Source organism: Anas platyrhynchos, chromosome 5 (assembly GCF_047663525.1).
Source record: "Anas platyrhynchos isolate ZD024472 breed Pekin duck chromosome 5, IASCAAS_PekinDuck_T2T, whole genome shotgun sequence".
Classification (NCBI taxonomy): domain Eukaryota; kingdom Metazoa; phylum Chordata; class Aves; order Anseriformes; family Anatidae; genus Anas; species Anas platyrhynchos.
In genome coordinates, this window is record NC_092591.1 from 9,473,319 (window position 1) to 9,491,325 (window position 18,007).

Genomic DNA, 18,007 nt, shown 5'->3' on the forward strand with positions numbered 1-18,007 from the left:
TAGCTGGCATCAAGCCTCAACAAAGTTATTCCACTTTTAGTGAGCTTTTGCTGCCACTTGCAATGTCTTGGGGTGGGGACAGACAAGAGCTGGGCTGGGACTAAAACCGCCGGGTCTGCAGGTACTGGGGTGGGAACCCCTGCACGCTGACCCTTCTTGCCACCAGCTCAGGCTGCTGGCCAGATGTTTGGGTTGAGGTACATCATGGCTTCAGTTATGGGTTTGGAGAAACAGAGATACAGGACCCAAGAGATGACAGGACGCTTCCCTTGTGTAGGCTGTGGTCTGAGTGCCCTCTGGGGCAGGTGTGCAAGGGTGATCACTTGATGTCAGTGTCTGTGCAGTGTTTTGGTTAAGTTTTTTGAAATAGGGGCCAAAGCCCGCAGGGATCCAGCAGCCAGGATGAGGTTGGTTTTTTGTGTTTCAAAGGCACCAGCACAGATGACACAGGTGTCTGTGTCCTTAAGGGGACACCCTGTTGAGAGCCTGGTGGTACCCAGCCTCGCTTGGGGGACGCCGATTTATATAACCCCCTGGGTGCCAGGGTGTATCAGCAGCCAGACTTTCCCAGAGAAGAGGAATCCTCGCAGCACCTCTTCCTCTCTCTCCCTGCTCAAACCCTGAAGCCATCAGTACACAGACGGAGGGGACAGCTCCGGCAGCAGCGGTGCCAGCGGAGGCATCGCATCGCATCCTTGCACTGCGCATTCTCCCTCCCCACCCCCTACTGCTGCAGGCTTCCTCCCCGCATCCCTCCATCCTTTCCCCCCCACATCACTCCCCCCGGCAGCCCTGCTTCCCGCATCCCTCCCTCTTCCATCCCTCCCTCCTGCATCCCTCCCTCCATCCCTCCCTCTGCCTGCGCGGAGCTGCAGACATGGCGCTTAGCAATTTCCTCTTCGCTCAGTGCATCTGCTACTTCCTGGCCTTCCTCTTCAGCTTCATCGTGGTGGTGCCTCTGTCCGAGAATAGCAATGACTTCCACGGCCGGTGCCTGCTCTTCACCGAGGGCATGTGGCTCAACGCCAACCTGACGGTGGAGCGGCAGCGCTTCACCGTGCAGGAGTGGGGGCCCGAGGCCGCCTGCCGCTTCAGCATCTTCACCGGGCTCCTCTCCCTGCTGCTGGCCACAGTGCAGGCCTGGAGGACCCTCTTCTTCCTCTGCAAAGGGCACGAGGAGTAAGTACCCCCGGGGAGGGCAGGGGGTGCCAGCCCCTCCTGCAGGCTGGGGCAGGTGGCAGCAGCCTCAGGGATGAAGCACTGGGCTTTGCATCACCTGTGTCCTGCTGCCCAGAGGGGTTTGGGGTGAGGGGGTGTTCTGCCTGGACACGCACCCCATGTGTACTCCCAGTCTGTGGCCCCCTCCAGAGGATGGGTTTGGGGTGGGGGCCAAATTCATTGCTGTGCTCCTGCTACCCTTTGGGATCTGGGTGCAGCGTCTGGCCAGCTCAGTCGTGGTGGGCACGAAGGGTGCTGCAGGTTGTGGGGTGATGCTGGAGGCTGGGGACTGCAGGTGCCTCCTGATTGTGGTCCCATTACACGTCCCAGCAGGAAGAGGCCTTCCCCTGATTGTAGATCTGGGAATTCTTGAGCCAACGCAGCTGTGCGTGGTGGGGGGCAGGTGGGAGCAGTCGGTAGTTCTCCCCCTATTTTTATTCTGCTTTTGTGGTGGACATGGCAACTATTGCAGAGAACAGCGATTGCTTGGTTACGACATGAGAGTGAAGCTGAGCACACTGCGGCAGGGCTGCTCCAGCAGTCGGTTCCTTTGCTCAGAAAAACCAGGGTGCCTCAGATCTGGAATGAGGGCCTGGTGGTCAGGGCAGCGGCTCAGCAGTTCTGTGCTCAGTGCTCAGCTCTCCAGGGATGTCCTGCAGCTTTTGGTACAACCCTGGCACAGGTGACCCAACCTGAGGGTGCTCTGGGGTCTTCCAAGCACCCAATTGTATGAAGGTGGCAAGGCAGGAGCATGTACTGGTGGCTTGCTAGACTATGAAAGCCATTTTCCTTTACCAGATGGAGGGTAAATCACTCATGTCCAGGTCTATTTGGACTAGAAGTTTCTTGAGTCAGTGGCTGTTTCTTAACCCTGGGCTTGTACAATAGCCTGGTGTGGTAGTACTTGGGACTATGGGTAGCTGGGGTGTTTCCCTGGCCCTTTCTGACCACACTCAAGCTGCCTAATACAAAAACACCCTATAGGAAGTATAGAAGAGAGGCTTATTTCCACATTAAAACTTACCTTAGAAGAGCTAAGTATAACCATGGACTTACTACATTTGAATTCAGTTTCCTCAGGTCATCAGATACCTATAGAGTATTAATGGAATCCAGATACTTTTTTTTTTCATCTTTACAGTTCAGAACCAGATTTTTTCTTTTTTTTTTTCTTTTTTTTTTTTTTTTTGAAGAAACGAGCAGTAAACAGCCTGAAATAGTGAGATTTAGGTCTGATGTTTGGCCTACTTCCAAATGTAGCTATGTACTCCTAAACTGCTGGGCAGGCTTCTGAAAACTGTCTCTTCAGGAGCTGTGTTCAGGCTCCTTCCTCTAGGCTGAGCAGTAGCAGTTGTGTAATGCTGAGCAGAGTTGTTCCAGGCAAGAAAGGGGGCAGGAGGTTGCTGTGTGGTGGGGAGCAACAGCAGAGCAACTCTACATGTTGGAGTAGCTGTAGAGAATCAGAGAAGGGTAAAACAGGGTGAACTGGAACTTGCTTAAAATAGCAGCTTCCTCAGAAAAGGGCAGGTCTGTCCCATGCCCAGGTCTGCGTCTGTCTCTCTGAAAAGCAGGTTACACACACGCTGCTCTGATTTTAGACAGCCATTTATTAACACTTCATATGGGCATGAGAGCAGGTCTGTTTGGGTGGAGAGATAAACACAAGTTCTTCACCATAAATTATAAATGATCAGAGGCAACTGGGGCAGCCCCAGGACAACATCTGTACTGGCCCTGCTGAGCAGGACCACTGCTGCTGGGCCAGCTCCACCATGAGCTGCCCTGATGCACTTGCATCCCAGCAAGGTGTCCAGTCTTTATGTGCTTCAAATAATTAGGACTGACACCTATCGTTCTCAGAAGGGTCTGAGCACCCTTTGCCTCATGGACAGGCTGTGATCCTTCTGATCTAAGCAGAAAAATAGGTGAGGCAGAGAGCCAGATCTGCCCTGGCTCTCTACCAAGATGGCCTGGACTGAGGAATCCCCACACACAGTGGTGGTGATGACGGTGATTGCCCAGTTCAAACCGGGAGCGACGCTGAGACCTGCTTCGTTGGCAGACAGTCTGGACCTTGGCAATCTTCTGTGCTGCAGGGCAGGAAGTGGAGTGCAGACAGGGACCTGAGATAATGCACTGAATATGCCTGCGAACCTTTCCTTTTCTAGAGCAGTTATTAGTTCTAGTGCCACCCCTGATTTTATTCGGTGGACAGCTCAAGTCTTTTCTGTGTCTCAGGCCAGCATACTGTACTAAGGTGCACACAGTAGATATGGCTTTAGTGACAATTAAAACCTAGGTTAGATATGAAATCAGGGCAGGGACAATGACTGCACATTAACTGTGGTGTGCTCATACCAGCTCCATCTGCTATGTGGGTGACCCTGGTGCTCTGCAGCATTGAGCTGATCTGTTCCCAGTCCAGTGAAGCTGAAGGAGAAGAATAGGATTGATGTCAACATTCCTCTACAAGTCAGGTGTCCCAGCATCCAGCTCCAACTGCAGTCTGTAAGGGCACATCTGGCAAGTGAATGATTTTGTTTCTTTTACATTGGTGTTGAGATTGGATGGCTACACTTTTGAGAGAACCTAGACAATCCCTTCAAATCCATGTTAACCCAGGAACAGAATTCCTAGCCCAACTGGTGAATGTTGCCTCACCTAATTTTAAAGAAGTTCTACCAAGGTCACATATGCCTTAGGATGTGTAACCTGTAGAAATTAAGATTGTCCAGCCCAGAACATTGCTGGGATTCAGACACTGACTCAAAAAGCTTCTCAACTTTTAATATATTGAGAGAACTGTGGAAATAAATGTCTGTTTGTTGTTGGTTTTGGTTTGTTTGTTAGTTTTTGTTTGTTTGTTTTGTTTTGTTGTTGTTGCTCTCTGAGGTGAGTAGACTCCTTTTATCCCCAGAACAATGAGAGGTGCACTGCTGGACAATTTGTTATATTTGTCCTTACAATCTAACTTGAACCGGATGACTTTCCTCCTGGAGTTGACAGTCTTTCTCCAACCTAGAGTAGATGTTCAGTTTTTAGATAGTGAGACTTTCCAACTGCCACCTAGAGCAGCTTCAAGTACCAAAGAGCTTGGCCAGATGAATGAGAAAGTTTTCATAAACTAGAAGTAAGTGGCAGAGTTAGGCAGGGCCATTCTTCTTTCAGTGAACCCCAGTCCATCCTTCTAGAAGACTAACTCGTGAGGCTGGAAAATAGTTGGACAATTCCTTTGCCTAATGGTACCACTCTGAGCATCCCACCCCTTACCTCCTCTAGCATATGCCTAGAGCTGGTTCTGGTTATGCAGACTAACTGGGTTGATGTAAACTGACATTCAGCTGGCAGAAATAACATATTGACACCAAAGCCAGAGATGTCCCAGGAGAAACTGGCCTGCTCTGCAAATTGCCCATAAAACTGAGATTCGTGTCCTATGATGCCAGTACCTTGTGTTACATTGCTTAAAATGATTATAGCTATCAGTACTGTGTTGTTTTATTTTTAGTTTTAGTTTCCCTCTAGTAGGCAATTTTGGTCCCAATTATCATTTTAGCCATGAAATAATTTTAGCTCCAGTTACTATATAATTTGAGCTAATGACATTTATTTTAACAATGGTGATTTTCATCATTACAACTAATGAAAGCCGTGCTGTGTATGAACGATAGCCACTTAGCATTTATGATTTAAAGCCACATCCTCTTACGGTTAAAGAAAATAATAAATCTAAATCAAAAGAGCTTACAAAAGAAGATAACATAACTCAAGATCATAAGCCATAGTTTTTCAATATATTAGATGTTCTTAATTAAAGCAGACGTGTTTCAAATGGAAACTGATATCTTTGTCTGGTGTATGCTGCTTAGAGAGACTGCTGATGTTGTGTTTCAGCTGTTTATGAGTTACATTTTTCTTCCCTTTTATTGCAGCTCTTTCTTTTATGCTTTCCTGAATCTGCTGATCAGCGCCTTTGTGGTGTTTATCACGTTTATTGCTAGCACTATAGTGAGTGTAGGATTTAACATGTGGTGTGATGCAATTACCGAAAAAGGAAGCATGCCAAATAGGTTAGTATTGAAGAATACATTTTCTTCTTTTTATCTTTCATATATGCACAAATGTACAGTGGTGTTACAAACTGTAGCTGTTACACACAAGGTAATCAAAGGGGAGAATATGGAAGTCCAGATTCTTTTCATCTGGTACAAAAACAGCAAACCAAACTTTTTTCCTTTTAGTTCCCCACAAAACAAACTCTTTTCCATCATGTTTCATGGTCTTTTTAAGAGTCATGAACATGTGCAAAGGAAAACCATTAATTCCAAAGTTTTCATTTCCAAAAGAGAGCTGGATTTGGAAATTCAGCTCGAAGAAGGGAGGGAGGAGGGAGGGTGTCCTGGGAATCAAGGTCCTGGCTTGAAGTTCTGGCTCTGCCACTGATCTGTGTGACAGCAGCCAAGTCCCTTGTTCTGCCTGTGCCACAACACACCGTTACCCAAAACCTGGCCTCAGAGCTGTGCTGCACACACCCTGAAAGCCACAGTACAGAAAGTATTTTAAGAGCAAAGTATAGAGGTCTGATACTTTCTGACAGGGCACAAAATGCACAGGCACTAAATTGTTCTGCTGTATCTCACGATGCTTGTGCTCTGAATAGGAAACTAATAGGTTGAGGTAAATTTTTTGTATCAAACAAATAACAATGAAGAGAAATAAAAAGGTGACATTTTATGTCATACAATATTGAATAAAGGTACTACTTAAAGCATACATTTATATTGCACATTGTCATATGTTGTAAAATGCCATAGTAAATGTTCTGTTTAGGGCTGCAACGCTAATCGAATTATTCGAATATTCGGTTAAAAATTCCGTTACAAAAAACACCTAATCGAATATTCGGATAAGAACCCAAGATGATCGACAGCACTGAAAAGGACAGAGAAGAGGCTGCAGAAATCAACCAAGAGATAGAAAGACAACCTCAAAATCCCGGGATTTTTTTCACACCAGTAAAAGTCCAAGTTATTTGTAAAATCTGTAGGCAGCCTCTATCTTACCATCAGAGTACCGTCTCCTTGCTGGAGCATCTGAAACAAAAACACCCATACAATCCCTTCTTCTGAGGCTTTTCCTGGTGATGTCAGATGTCAAAAGGTAACGGAGGCTCATACACTTTGTTTCATTGAGGGGGAAGCAACCAAGCTGGGCTGATGCCAGATGTGTATAAGTGGGAGGCTCTGGGGGAGTGGGAGAAGAGGGTCTTAGGTATATTGTTTTCATAATAACTATCACAGTTCCACTTTATGGAAGATTGGTGTTATCACTTAGATAATTACACATCATTTTTTAAATCAAGTATTTACATGATTCTTTTACTCAAGCTTTAGAGAAGATTTGCAAGCAACCCAATTAGTGAAATGAATTAAATATAGAATCATAGAATGTGCCATTGTGATTGTTTGAAACACTTAGATATTGCTTCATTTTATGCTTTGTTTGCCTATTTGGAATTTCTGAAATAACTTTCTTTCTTCCCCTCCAAATGCTTTCCTTGGTAGCTGTGAAGAATTGCAGGATATAGATCTTGAACTGAACTTAGAAAACTCTGCTTTCTACGACCAGTTTGCTATTGCACAGGTAGGTCAGACTAGGTCACAGTTCTCTTCCAGTTCACTTTCCATTTGTTCATCGATCTGGGATTGTTGGAGCTGAAATGAGATCCTTTGAAATCAATGGGAATGTTTCCACTGACTTTAGTATGTGCTGAATCAAGATGATTGTGAATGGGTACATTTGCATTTTACATTCAAAACAGATAGTTTTGAACACAGATATGTCAAAACCTGACTCTTACTCATCATGGAAAATTTATTGTTTCTGCAAAGCATGAGTGCCTTGGGTGTCCTGGACACTTGGGTGTCCTGGAGCTCTTTATTGCTGTTAGCAATAAGAAGAGAATGGCTGACCTGCAGCAGACTGTGGGGCTGTTAGTTTTTCTTCCATGAGTTTGTCCTGGTTTAGGCTGGGATAGAAAGAAGATCCCCTGAGCCCATATAAGTATCAGTCCACTGAAAATAATGAAATAGTGCTATCTTTTAGATAGATTTTTTTTTCCTGATCTTTGAGAATTAGACCTCTGAGGCTGTCATATTATTATTGAATATGCCAGCTCTGAGTCAACACTCAAAACCAGTGAACGCTGAGATTTGAGCACTTGAGCATGTGAACACATACTAACACAGTCCCTTGAGGAGGATAGCCCCATCCATGCAGGCTGCACCCATACACATGCTTTTTCAGTTGTCCCTCATGGGAGGAAGCCTTACCTTTCTTGGGACACTCCTTGAAGGCAACTGTGACCCTTAGACATGAGCTAGTTTTGTGGGTTTTGTACCCAGCAATGGCATCTAGACACCCATCCCAGACACACCTACATGTAGCCAATTTGAGTCATTCATACTGTGATATCAGGATGGACAGCTGATAATCTATACATATGTCCTGCCAGATGGTGATCTCCACTCTAATCCACGTTCCTCCAGACCTGGGTAGAGCTAGCCTGAACGATGCATCATTTAAGCTCTGCAAAATACCCAAGTATGAGGAGCCTGGGAGCATAACAGCTGCAGGGAAACACCATTTGTCTTCAAAAGCTGAATGTAGTTGTGACAAAAGGGAGCCTGAGGGAGACTTTGAAAACAGAACCAAGCAGGGAGCAAAATCCTTCAGCGTTGTTTTCTGATAACCGGGGTCTATTAAGCAGAGTTGGATGAAGGCATGAGAATGGGTCTGTCTAAGGAGGGCAAATAAGTTTCATTCAATCAGCAGAATGAAAAATCCAAGAATAGACTAGACTTACCAGCAAATGCAAACTTATTTCCTTGTGAGTGCAATAAATTCCTTCAGCAGGCCTTACTAAAACGCATCAGGTATATAGGAACTCAAACTCTCATTTACATAACAGTGGCCCTTATTTATCTAAATTAGCTATTAAGTAAACAGCTGTGCTACTTCCTGGAAGTGCTAGATTTTTTCTTTGTCCATTTTTATTTTTTGAAATAATAAAAAAGCAGTATGTCAAAACTGTAATATGTGAATTTAAGTACCTTTTTTATTTTATTTTATTTTATTTTCCCTAACAGTATAATGAAATTAAAATGGAATTTCTGCCAGAAAGCAGAAATTTACATTACTACAAATGAGCTTCCTCTGAGACAGGGGAGGCCAACATTCAAGTACCTGAACCAATCAAAATGTAATTATTTCTACAAAGTTAAACGAGTGACCAAGTCAGTGATGGGACTTATTGCAGATCTGAGGCTTTAAGCTCAGGTCTCATATGCCAAATATGTATGAGTCACCAGGAACTAGGATGTGTCAGACTGGGTTTCTCTTGCAGTTTGAGCTCCTGCTAATGTGAACCACTTACCCCAGAAAGTAACAGTTCAATTGGTAGGATTTTCTCAACAATATTCCGAATGGAAACACCTTGAAATTTATATTTCTCTGGGGGTAGTGAGAGGCCCACAGGATTCAGGAAGAAAGTTTTGGAAAAAGTATTAAGACATATGGCAACTCTAAAGTAATGGAAGAGAAATAATCCCAAGAATTTTGGGATGGCCAGAACATTAGATGCTGGGGAAGTTCAGCAGCTGCATGTGGATTATACAGAATTCTTCATGATCAAACCTAGTATTTTTTGTATCAAATTTCCTATTACTTAAAGCTTTATTTCCTTTTAAGCTCAGAATATCTTGACAGGATTGAGAAGTGGGGCCAGAAGCTCACAAAGCATAACTTGTCGTGACTCCATGGGTTTTGGTCTAGGTGAGATTTCGATCTTCGCTTGGACAGGTGGTTTTGTCTTTGTGAAACAGTACTGATATTTGTCATTTCTTTGCTTCTCTAGTTTGGTCTCTGGGCTGCCTGGCTGACTTGGCTGGGAATTACCATACTGGCTTTCCTGAAGGTTTATCACAACTACAGACAGGAAGACCTGCTAGATAGCCTGATCCATGAGAAGGAGCTGTTGCTAGGAAGATCCTCTTCACGAACCTCCTTGCAAGATGAGAAAAGTGCCATGATCTAAAGCATAAGCAAATTTCCAGGGCAGGATCTAGGTTCTATTATTCAGTAGTGCAAGCTGATGTTGAGTCAGAGTATTGAGTGTGAGAGATGCATTTTTTCCTGAAAAAAAGTTGTACTTATGAATCACCCACTTTCTCAATGAAAAATTGTCGGCAGGAATATTCATGTGAGGATACAGAGAATGAACTGCCCCATGTGCCATTGACATAGCAAACTTTCTGTCCTGCACATGCAGGGAGCAGCACAATCTGTAACCTGCTGTTGCTAGCAGAATTTCTGTGTGTTATCACTGGCTTTTGGGGCAGTGGTTGTTTTTTGAGGACTGTGCTGGCAAGACCAGGCTACAGAATCTATGCTATTCCTCCATATTGTTCTGCAACAACAGTAATAACTGGAGCTGCGTCTGGTCCCTCTTGTCTCTCTCCTCCCTTTTGCTAATAAAGCTGCTCTCATTCTCACTTTATTCTGGGTGGATGTAGCTCCGGTCCAAGTACAGACTCTTGCTGTCTCTGCTTTTGCTATGTGTGGTCACTGTGCTGACAAACCTATTGTTCCCACTCTGATTTTGAGTTTGCTTAGAACGTACAGACCTGTGTTCCAGATGATACTTACTATGAGACAGTTTTAACGAATTTCATGAAACCATTATGTTATCTGTAAAAAGCTGTGTACCATTTGAAGGGATGGAGGAGAATGTTTGTGGTTTTATTTATTCTTAGATTTTGGCATGACCATCATTTATTATGGCTTCCTGAAGTGTAGTTTAGCTAGCAACTCCTGAAGCTTGCGTACTAAGAAGTTAAGCTGAGTTCACAGTAGCAATGCTTGTGCATTTATAAGCATAACTTGGTCCCTAATATTGTATACTATTTAGTTCTGAGTATTAGAGTTTACTTGTGCTACTTATTTCATACAGAATATGCAAATTTTTTGTAAACATTTGCATTGTGGTATCTGTGTATATCTATCAACATAGCAAAGAGCATGAACAGCTGAGCTATTTTATAGGTACTCAGTGCTGAATGGACCCATTCTCCCCACTCCTGGGCAGGAGATCCAGGGCTGATGAATTTTGCCATGAAAAGGGAGAACTGTTACTTTCACAAAGCTCACTCGTGACCTTGTTGTTGCTTTCAGTTTTGCTTGGCCAGCACTTCAGTGAATAAGGTGGATGAGAAGTAGGTCTGATAATTAGGAATTACTTAGGTGAGTGTGAGATTGCATGGCAGAGAAGTAAAGTTGTGCTAGAATTAGGCAGTTATACCCTGGTGCATGATGCATGGTAGACCTTTTTCAGCAGGAAAGTTAAGCAAGAAGTTAAGTTTAAGCAGAAGAAGAATTTCAGGGAGCACCCTAACACTGCCTGTGTCAGATGAGCTTGAACTGACACTGAATTTATTGCAAAACAAGTGCAAACCATGTACATCTATACTGCCTGGTAAGCAGTATGGGGGCTTCCCCCCCATCAGAGCACAAGCATTGGACAAGCACAACCATGCAGATTTACTGTTGTCTTCTGAGGACTATTTGGTGCATAAAGTTAAGCACCCACTTAAGTAGCTGAAACTGAACTTGAAGTCATAACAAATCCCTTAGTTTGTAAGGATTTTAGGGCATAAAATCTAGCATCACATTTAACAACTAAATTGTTCCCTCAGGTTTAGGAAAAAAAAAAAGGCCATGTGATATAAGCAGTGTGATGGCCCTGTGAACGTCTCTCATAGCCTCAGATGACCGGTCATGGCTGTCTGCAGGGAGATCTTGTTTTTCACTGTGATTTCAACCCACAAGGGAATGCAATTCCTCTGAAAGCTTTACAACAGTGGATTTTTTTTTTTTTTTTATTTTTTTGGTTGTGAATTGAAATAAAAGGAAAAGTTCCTAAAGGAGGAATCAGAGATTAGTTAATTGGTATTAATATTAGTTAATTTGGCATTGGGTTAATTGGCATTAACATTAGTTAATACCAATATAAAATTCAGAGACCAGGACTATTAGAGGCTTATTTATTTATTTATTTGGTTTGTCTAATAGGGAAGACATTCCTGCAGTTACCCATGCCAGGGCATGACCTTCCCCTTTTAACCAGGAAGAAGTGCTTAGGACATGAAGGTTACCTTATTTCCTCTGTTTCCCCAGTTGCTTCTCTGACTATAACAGACACTACTTCCCTTTCCAACCTTGCCTGGAATTTAAGACTCACCAGTGATGTCTCCTTCCATAAATACCTTCAGTACACGCCTAACTCCTTGCATGGGATCACATTGCTGCTTTGGATACTACAATGCCTGTATGTGCTAAATCACACAGGCTGCAGTAACATGTGGGTTACTGGTCTTGCTTGGGGGCCCTGAGAACTGATGGGCAGATGGCAGTGAGTGCCTCCCCCTTATTCCTCCTCTGAGGCTCCAGGGCTCAAGCCTGGTCACTGGTTCTGAGGAGCAAGATGCTGCTTTTCATTGTGAGATTGTCCAGTCGCTTGACAGTCTCTTCTACCTCTCTTTTCCTGTGTCTCTGTGTCTTTTCCTCCTTTCTACTTCCATGAAAAGCAGCAGACACTGGGTCTGGAGTTCCTCCTCTCGTTGGCTTCTGTGGTTTTCATATTCATTAAAATTTATCACCCTGACACTATCTCAGTGACACTATCTTCATTGTTCTGCAGCTCAATAGACAGAAAGCGGGATCTTTAAAGCGTCTGGGACAGCCAGGTTCCTACTGCTAAGAAAAAGCCAATAGGAAAGAAATACCTCACTTCAGCCTTTGGAAGTGCCACCCCAAAACAAGTACATGTATAGACTCACCCATTAACTTCATCGAAGCTTGGCATGTCTCATTCATTTACGTGGATGAATTCCTTTACCTCACATGACAGAGGTCTTTCTTCAGCTTCACACAGCTGAGCAGGTTGAGTGAGGCTGGCACCCAGCTTGTGAGCTTAATTGATGCTTAAATGCAAAGCTGGTTTTGAAGGAAGCTGCTGGGCAGGTGAGAACGCAGTGTGTGGTGAGCAGCTCTGTCTGACTGGAGGGAGGAAAGGAACAGTCCAAGGATGCAGTTATTGAGCCTCCTTGGAATTTTTTGGTTTGCATTTAGCTTTTTGCAACTCTTCCCCTAAAGCTTGGACACTCAGGCCAACTCATTGAACATGTGTTAGAATGGCAACATTATGTATACCTACCTACACACATCTCTCTTTTGTACCATTCTGACCTCTTCTTTGAGTCATCCATTGACAAGCAGTGTAGAGTTTGGCTGCAGTAGTGTTTCATCTTAGTCAAATATTTTGATATTTGTGATATTTTAATGCCTTGTTTATTTTACCATATCCAAAAACAGGCATCTGGGAACACTCTAGCAAGAGATATATTCAAAGAACAAGAACATTATGTGATATTTATGTTTGCATATATTTTTTTTCATATGATGGAAGGGAAAAGATCTTTGTGGCCTTTGCCCATGCAGCTTGCTAGCTGCTGCCCGTGGCAAAGCTGTGGGTCATTCAGGTGAAGAGTGTGGGCTGCTCTGGTTTTCTAGCCATTTTCCTTGTGATGTTAAAGCCACAGTCAAAGGATCTTATTTTTGGCCTGGGCAAATTGCTAGTAATGCAGGCTGAACCTTAGACAGTCAAAAGCAAGTGGATGGTGCTTTCTGAGACACTGGGGTGTTGCCAGTATTCTGTTATATTGAATATATTCCCTGTGTCCTGGCTACCATCTGTGGTTAATTTCCTTACCAATTCCCTGCCAGCAGTGCAAGCTGCGTTAGAAAAATCTCAGCCAAGCTAAAACATCTTGGCTGAGATTTTAGATCAATATTGGTTATTATTTATTTATTTATTTGTGTAATGGAGAAACAATTAAAGCCAATTATTTTTGGAACATAATTTCCTCATGAGGGTACAAATGTTCATAACATCTTATCCCACTAATTCAGGAGGCATTTTTCAGCTGTAAACTTCTAGTAGGAATCACAAAAATAAGAGCCTGATGATTTACTTTAAGAACTTGAGGATATATGCATGCTATGGCAATGTTTCTACGGTCCATTAGAAAAATGGGTATTGTAATAACTGGTGATGGGTGTTTAAGTAGATAGACTTTGTTGATGAAAGCATTCAGTGTCAGGATTCAGAGATGCTGTATGCATGTATGTACAATGTACACAGATAAATTTCAGAAATAACAGCACTGCCATACTGCAGTATGGATACAGACAGCATGGTTTGGAGTAGTCATTAGGGTGCCTTAACTTTCAGCACTGCCTTTTTCTTGCTGTTATTAGGGTCTGTGTAGTGTGACACACAGGTGATGATATCCAGAGGTGGATGCGGGTGTGATGTGTGCAGAGTGGGAAAGCACTAGCCAGGGCACAACCTCTGAAGGGCTGAGATGGGTTTCTAATGGGGGTTTGCAGAGGTTTTAAATCCTCCCCAGGCTCTTGGTAATGTCCTGTATAAGTCCTGCAAGGAACAGAGTCCTTTCAAGGCCTTCCCTCACCTACACAACATGCTGCTGACTTAACCTGTGTAGTACTCAGGATGGAGGTAGAGCGTCAGAGAACAGCAGCACACATTTTACAGTATTAATGCGTTAGCAAAGGGTCCTTTTACCCAAGATCTAGAAATTGTTCACTACAGGCTCCCAAAATGACTGATATGTGTTAGAATGGCAACATTATTTGCTGCCTACAAGTCTCTTCAGGCTGATGTGGACTCAGGATTTGTGGCCCCATTGCAAAGGAAGTGTGAGCCACAGGCCATTGGATAGGCTTTATTCTGGAAACAAGGTTTCTGCACAACCTCAAATCACACATCGGTCTGTGTAATGGGTGTTAGAAAAAGAAATAGAAAATGTGCAAATTCAGAGATGATGTCACCTGCAAAATGTTCAGTGCAGGAAAGTCCATGCAAACTGTGTGTTTAGGTGAAAGAGGCTTTTATTTTCCCCATTTTCCAAACACCTCTGATGTATTGCATCGCTTTTGTTGTTTAAATTGTAAATTTAACAGATATCCAGACAATCATTCAGACTCATCAGATTTACAGTTTTCCATGACAAACTAATCTGGAGTTTGACAAACTTTTGTCTTCTCTTCTAAATTAATGGCTTGGATGTGAACATCCTTGAACTAATGGGAATTGTTTCTGTATACAGACCCTAAATTCGCATCTCAGACCACTTCCCTTGCTGATGGAAATAGCCCATTTTTATCTCATTGGAATGTTTGCTTTAGAGGCCACAAATGTCCTTTCCTTATGCTTAGGCAATCTGGGAGGAGAATTAGGTTTTGCCTGGCTAGTTTCCACATCTGCATGCAGTGAGAAAATGCTCATATAGCTTCATGAGCACTGAAATTGTTTTAGAGTTATTTCTGTTCATGGTCTACCCTCCAGAAGTATATATTTTTATTTTTGTTCCCCACAAGGAAGAGTAAACCTAACCTGAACTATATTTTAGCATTCACAGGTACAAACCTAAGAGTATTTCTATTTTTTGTTTGTTTGTTTGCTTGCTTTAAGCGATAACATTCCATGCAATTTCTGAATCTAACAACTGCATAGAAGAAAGCATTCTGATGTACTCCTGGCATAAAAGAGAAAAACACAACTGCAGTCTCTCAAAAAAATTTAGCATTTGTTTCTGGGAGGTTAGACAATGATTTACTTAATATATAGCAAGTACTGTTTATTTCAAGGCAGGCATGTAATTGATAGCATCTTTCCATTCTGTTGTTGGGAGGAGTATTTATATAGCAATGCTTTCTCTTTAGTTTCTTTTGTCCATGCCAAAGAATGTAATCGAACTGATACTGCAAACATAGATTAATGTGAATGTATTCACCCGAGTGCTTAAACCTTTCTACCTCTCCTAGCTGCTATAACTGATTGAAGTGTTCTTGCATAAAACAGTCAAAAGAAAAGAATGCATGTAAGAGTCTAAATCCTATTTTCATTTTGAGCTTAAGGATTTAGGATTTATCTCATCAACTTCCTGTCAGATCCTTGTTCCTATAAAATGGGCATAGGCACCCAAGAAAGCCTCTGAGAATAGCCCTTTCGATGGGTCAAATAATTTATTATTTTTTTTAAATTTATGTCAGCAACCATGACTTGTTAGACATGGAAAGTTATGTTACCTGGCAAGTAGGATTTCACAGGAGTGGCAGAAGCATGGAGCTACTCGTTAAATGGGCTGTGGCCCTCCTTTCCCAGCCCTCTCCACAGGGAGGGAGCTGCAAGGCACAGGTTTTTAACCTCCTTGCCTCCTGGGGAAGAATGAGCCTCCATCTGCATGGCAAATGCTCTCACCATGCTGTTATTCTGCATATCCCTCAAATCTTCCTGTTAGAACTTTTCTACTTGGCTAGAAATTCCTAAAAACTGACATTTTAGCTTGGTGGTTATGGTGTTTATCAAGGAGATAAAGTACCTGGCAGCAAGAGCTCACTGAAATAACTTGAATTATTTGTTTGCGGTGGAAACAAAATATGAGAAGGTTTTGATCCCTCTTTCTTCCCACCTATGTTGCAAAGTGAGGGTGGAGACACCCTGACAGGAGGTGGGAATGAAGATCCATCATTGCAGTTGACCTCTTGGGTGATTTCTCATGCAGGCAGATAAATGGCCCTGTGGCAAAACTCCTTATTTTCCCTTCATTTTCCTCCAAATTTAGGCAAGTTTGACTTCAGTTTGTATACAGGTTCTGCATAGTGTTTACAAATGCAAGAGAAATTGCAAACTTTACTTTTTGTGGAAAAGAAAATAAGAAAAAACATTTCAGCTTTTCTCTTTTCTCATTGGGCTCTCTGGGGTTCGACGCCAAACTCTTCCCTTTACACAAGCCAGGCCTGATTTGTCTGACATGTTGCTCTGAAAGGTTCCCAAGACTGGTGCCAGCACTCTCTTGAGGAACCTGGTGGAGTCAGACAAGTGGGATATTAATCCACAGATTTTAAGGGAGGGAAATGTTTTAAAATCATCTGTCATGGTATCCCACATAACACACTCCAGGGCTTTTCTCCCACTTGCTCCTGCAGCAGAAGGAATTATTTTTCCCTTTTAACACTGTGAGGTGCAATTATTTGTGCCTGAAATACAGCACATCCTCCTGCAACGCGCTGGATCTTGATGTAGTTAATTAACCCTTGCCACACTTCCTAGGATGCTGCAATGATTTTAATCCTCTTTGTTGAAAGTGTGTTCACCATTTGGCTTCTAAAGGTGCTAACAGCCTCCTTACACCATAGTTTTTAAGAAATGAAAGCAGTCCTTTGGCCAAATGACTGTAGGAAGCTCAGTGCTGAAGAGCATCCTTTGGGGGGAGAACCACTGCACAGGGTCCACAGCCAGCTCAGACAGGTGCCATATTATAGCCAAATACTCTCTGAGTAAAGCTACTGCAGTTTTTCAGCCCAAATGAGAAATCAATATATTATGATCTAAAATATACTGCTGTAAGAGTTTTGCAGGCTTTTGCAGGTTTTTATTCAAAGAAAAATAATAAACCTCTTCCACTGACGTCTCCTTTCCCTGGATCCTTTCTTCTTTAAAAGCATTTCTGGAATAATTTCACAGGGTTTTATTGCCATCAGGCTAATCAGGCGTTATTTCTCACATCTCTTCCTATCAGGGAAAAGCACAGTCAAGAGGGACAGGAGAGTGCCATACTTCAGAATAAAAATAGATAGTGTGGAGAACTATTAGTGCTCTTCCCGTGAGGGATTTCAGCATTCAGGCTGTGACACGAGGGATCCAGCGTGGCAGAGCCTGGGCAGGCAGTGCTGACACTGCTTTCAGCCTTAGCTTGGACCACGCAGATTTTCACAATTTGTTTTGGAAGTCTCCAGGTTTCCATAATTCATTTAACTGTTGAAAGCAGGATTGGGGCAGATCCTTAGCTGGTGTACGCAGCTTAGCTTTGTGAGCCTCGCTGGAGCCATGCCAGTCTGCACAAGCTGAGGGCAGAGCCTGGTCTGTTTTGGATCTTCTTTCTCATGCTTTGTATGCTCTTCTGCAGTGTAACAAGTGCTGATTTGGAGCATTAATTGCATGCATTTGACAGAAATTGAAATGGAGTTAGGTTTATTGTTTTGATACAGTCTCAAAAGGAAAGCTTTTTACTAGCATTTTAATACAGCCATTTGTAAACACTTGGCAAATAAAAATTGTGAGTCCAATCCTTCTGCTAATAGAGTCATTGACAAAATTTCCTTTGGCTTTAGTAGGAGCTGGACTGGGTTCAGTGTAAGTGGTATACTCTAGTGTTAATGATAATGATTTAATGTTTTATATATGGATGCTTTTTTTGCTGGACGGTGCATTGGCTTTTTATGATTTGGTGATATATATGAATAAACTACTTGAAAAGTTAATATTTCTGTGTTTGGATTTTTGATAGTGAGTTGAATTTACTGTGTGCAAGTTAAAAAATAATTACCAAAGTCAGTGGTGACATCTTAGTTTGTTCCCTCATTCCCTGGTATCACCATGCTGCAGCTTGCATGGCCTTAGACATGACCAACCTCCCTATGCTGAGCCCTCTTGGTACCATCTTCCAGCAGTGAGCCCTAAAGCTGCAGCAGGCAAGGAGAAGGCAGTTCACCTGCATGGGATGCAGATGAAAGCCAACGGGTTACCAAGTGTAGTGGGGTACCACAGGCTGCATGGGTACCACAGGCTGCACAGCAGGTTCATTTT

The 18,007-nt window shown here is 43.0% G+C and overlaps 1 protein-coding gene across 1 annotated transcript; it reads left to right on the forward strand.

Moving 5' to 3' along the window:
• The first annotated feature begins 738 nt into the window (after positions 1-738).
• On the forward strand, positions 739-17,682 carry TMEM179 (transmembrane protein 179). Its single transcript, XM_021279599.4, has 4 exons — positions 739-1,179; positions 5,151-5,288; positions 6,783-6,861; positions 9,134-17,682. Exons 1-4 carry the CDS (start codon positions 878-880, stop codon positions 9,311-9,313), a joined length of 699 nt encoding a protein of 232 aa, XP_021135274.2. The 5' UTR covers positions 739-877; the 3' UTR covers positions 9,314-17,682.
• The last annotated feature ends 325 nt before the right edge of the window (positions 17,683-18,007 follow it).

Coding starts and splice junctions, on each gene's coding strand:
- TMEM179 (XM_021279599.4), top strand. CDS start 878: ATGGCGCTTAGCAATTTCCTCTTCGCTCAGTGCATCTGCTACTTCCTG. Junction 1,180..5,150: donor CTCTGCAAAGGGCACGAGGA/GTAAGTACCCCC, acceptor CTTTTATTGCAG/CTCTTTCTTTTATGCTTTCC. Junction 6,862..9,133: donor ACCAGTTTGCTATTGCACAG/GTAGGTCAGACT, acceptor TTGCTTCTCTAG/TTTGGTCTCTGGGCTGCCTG.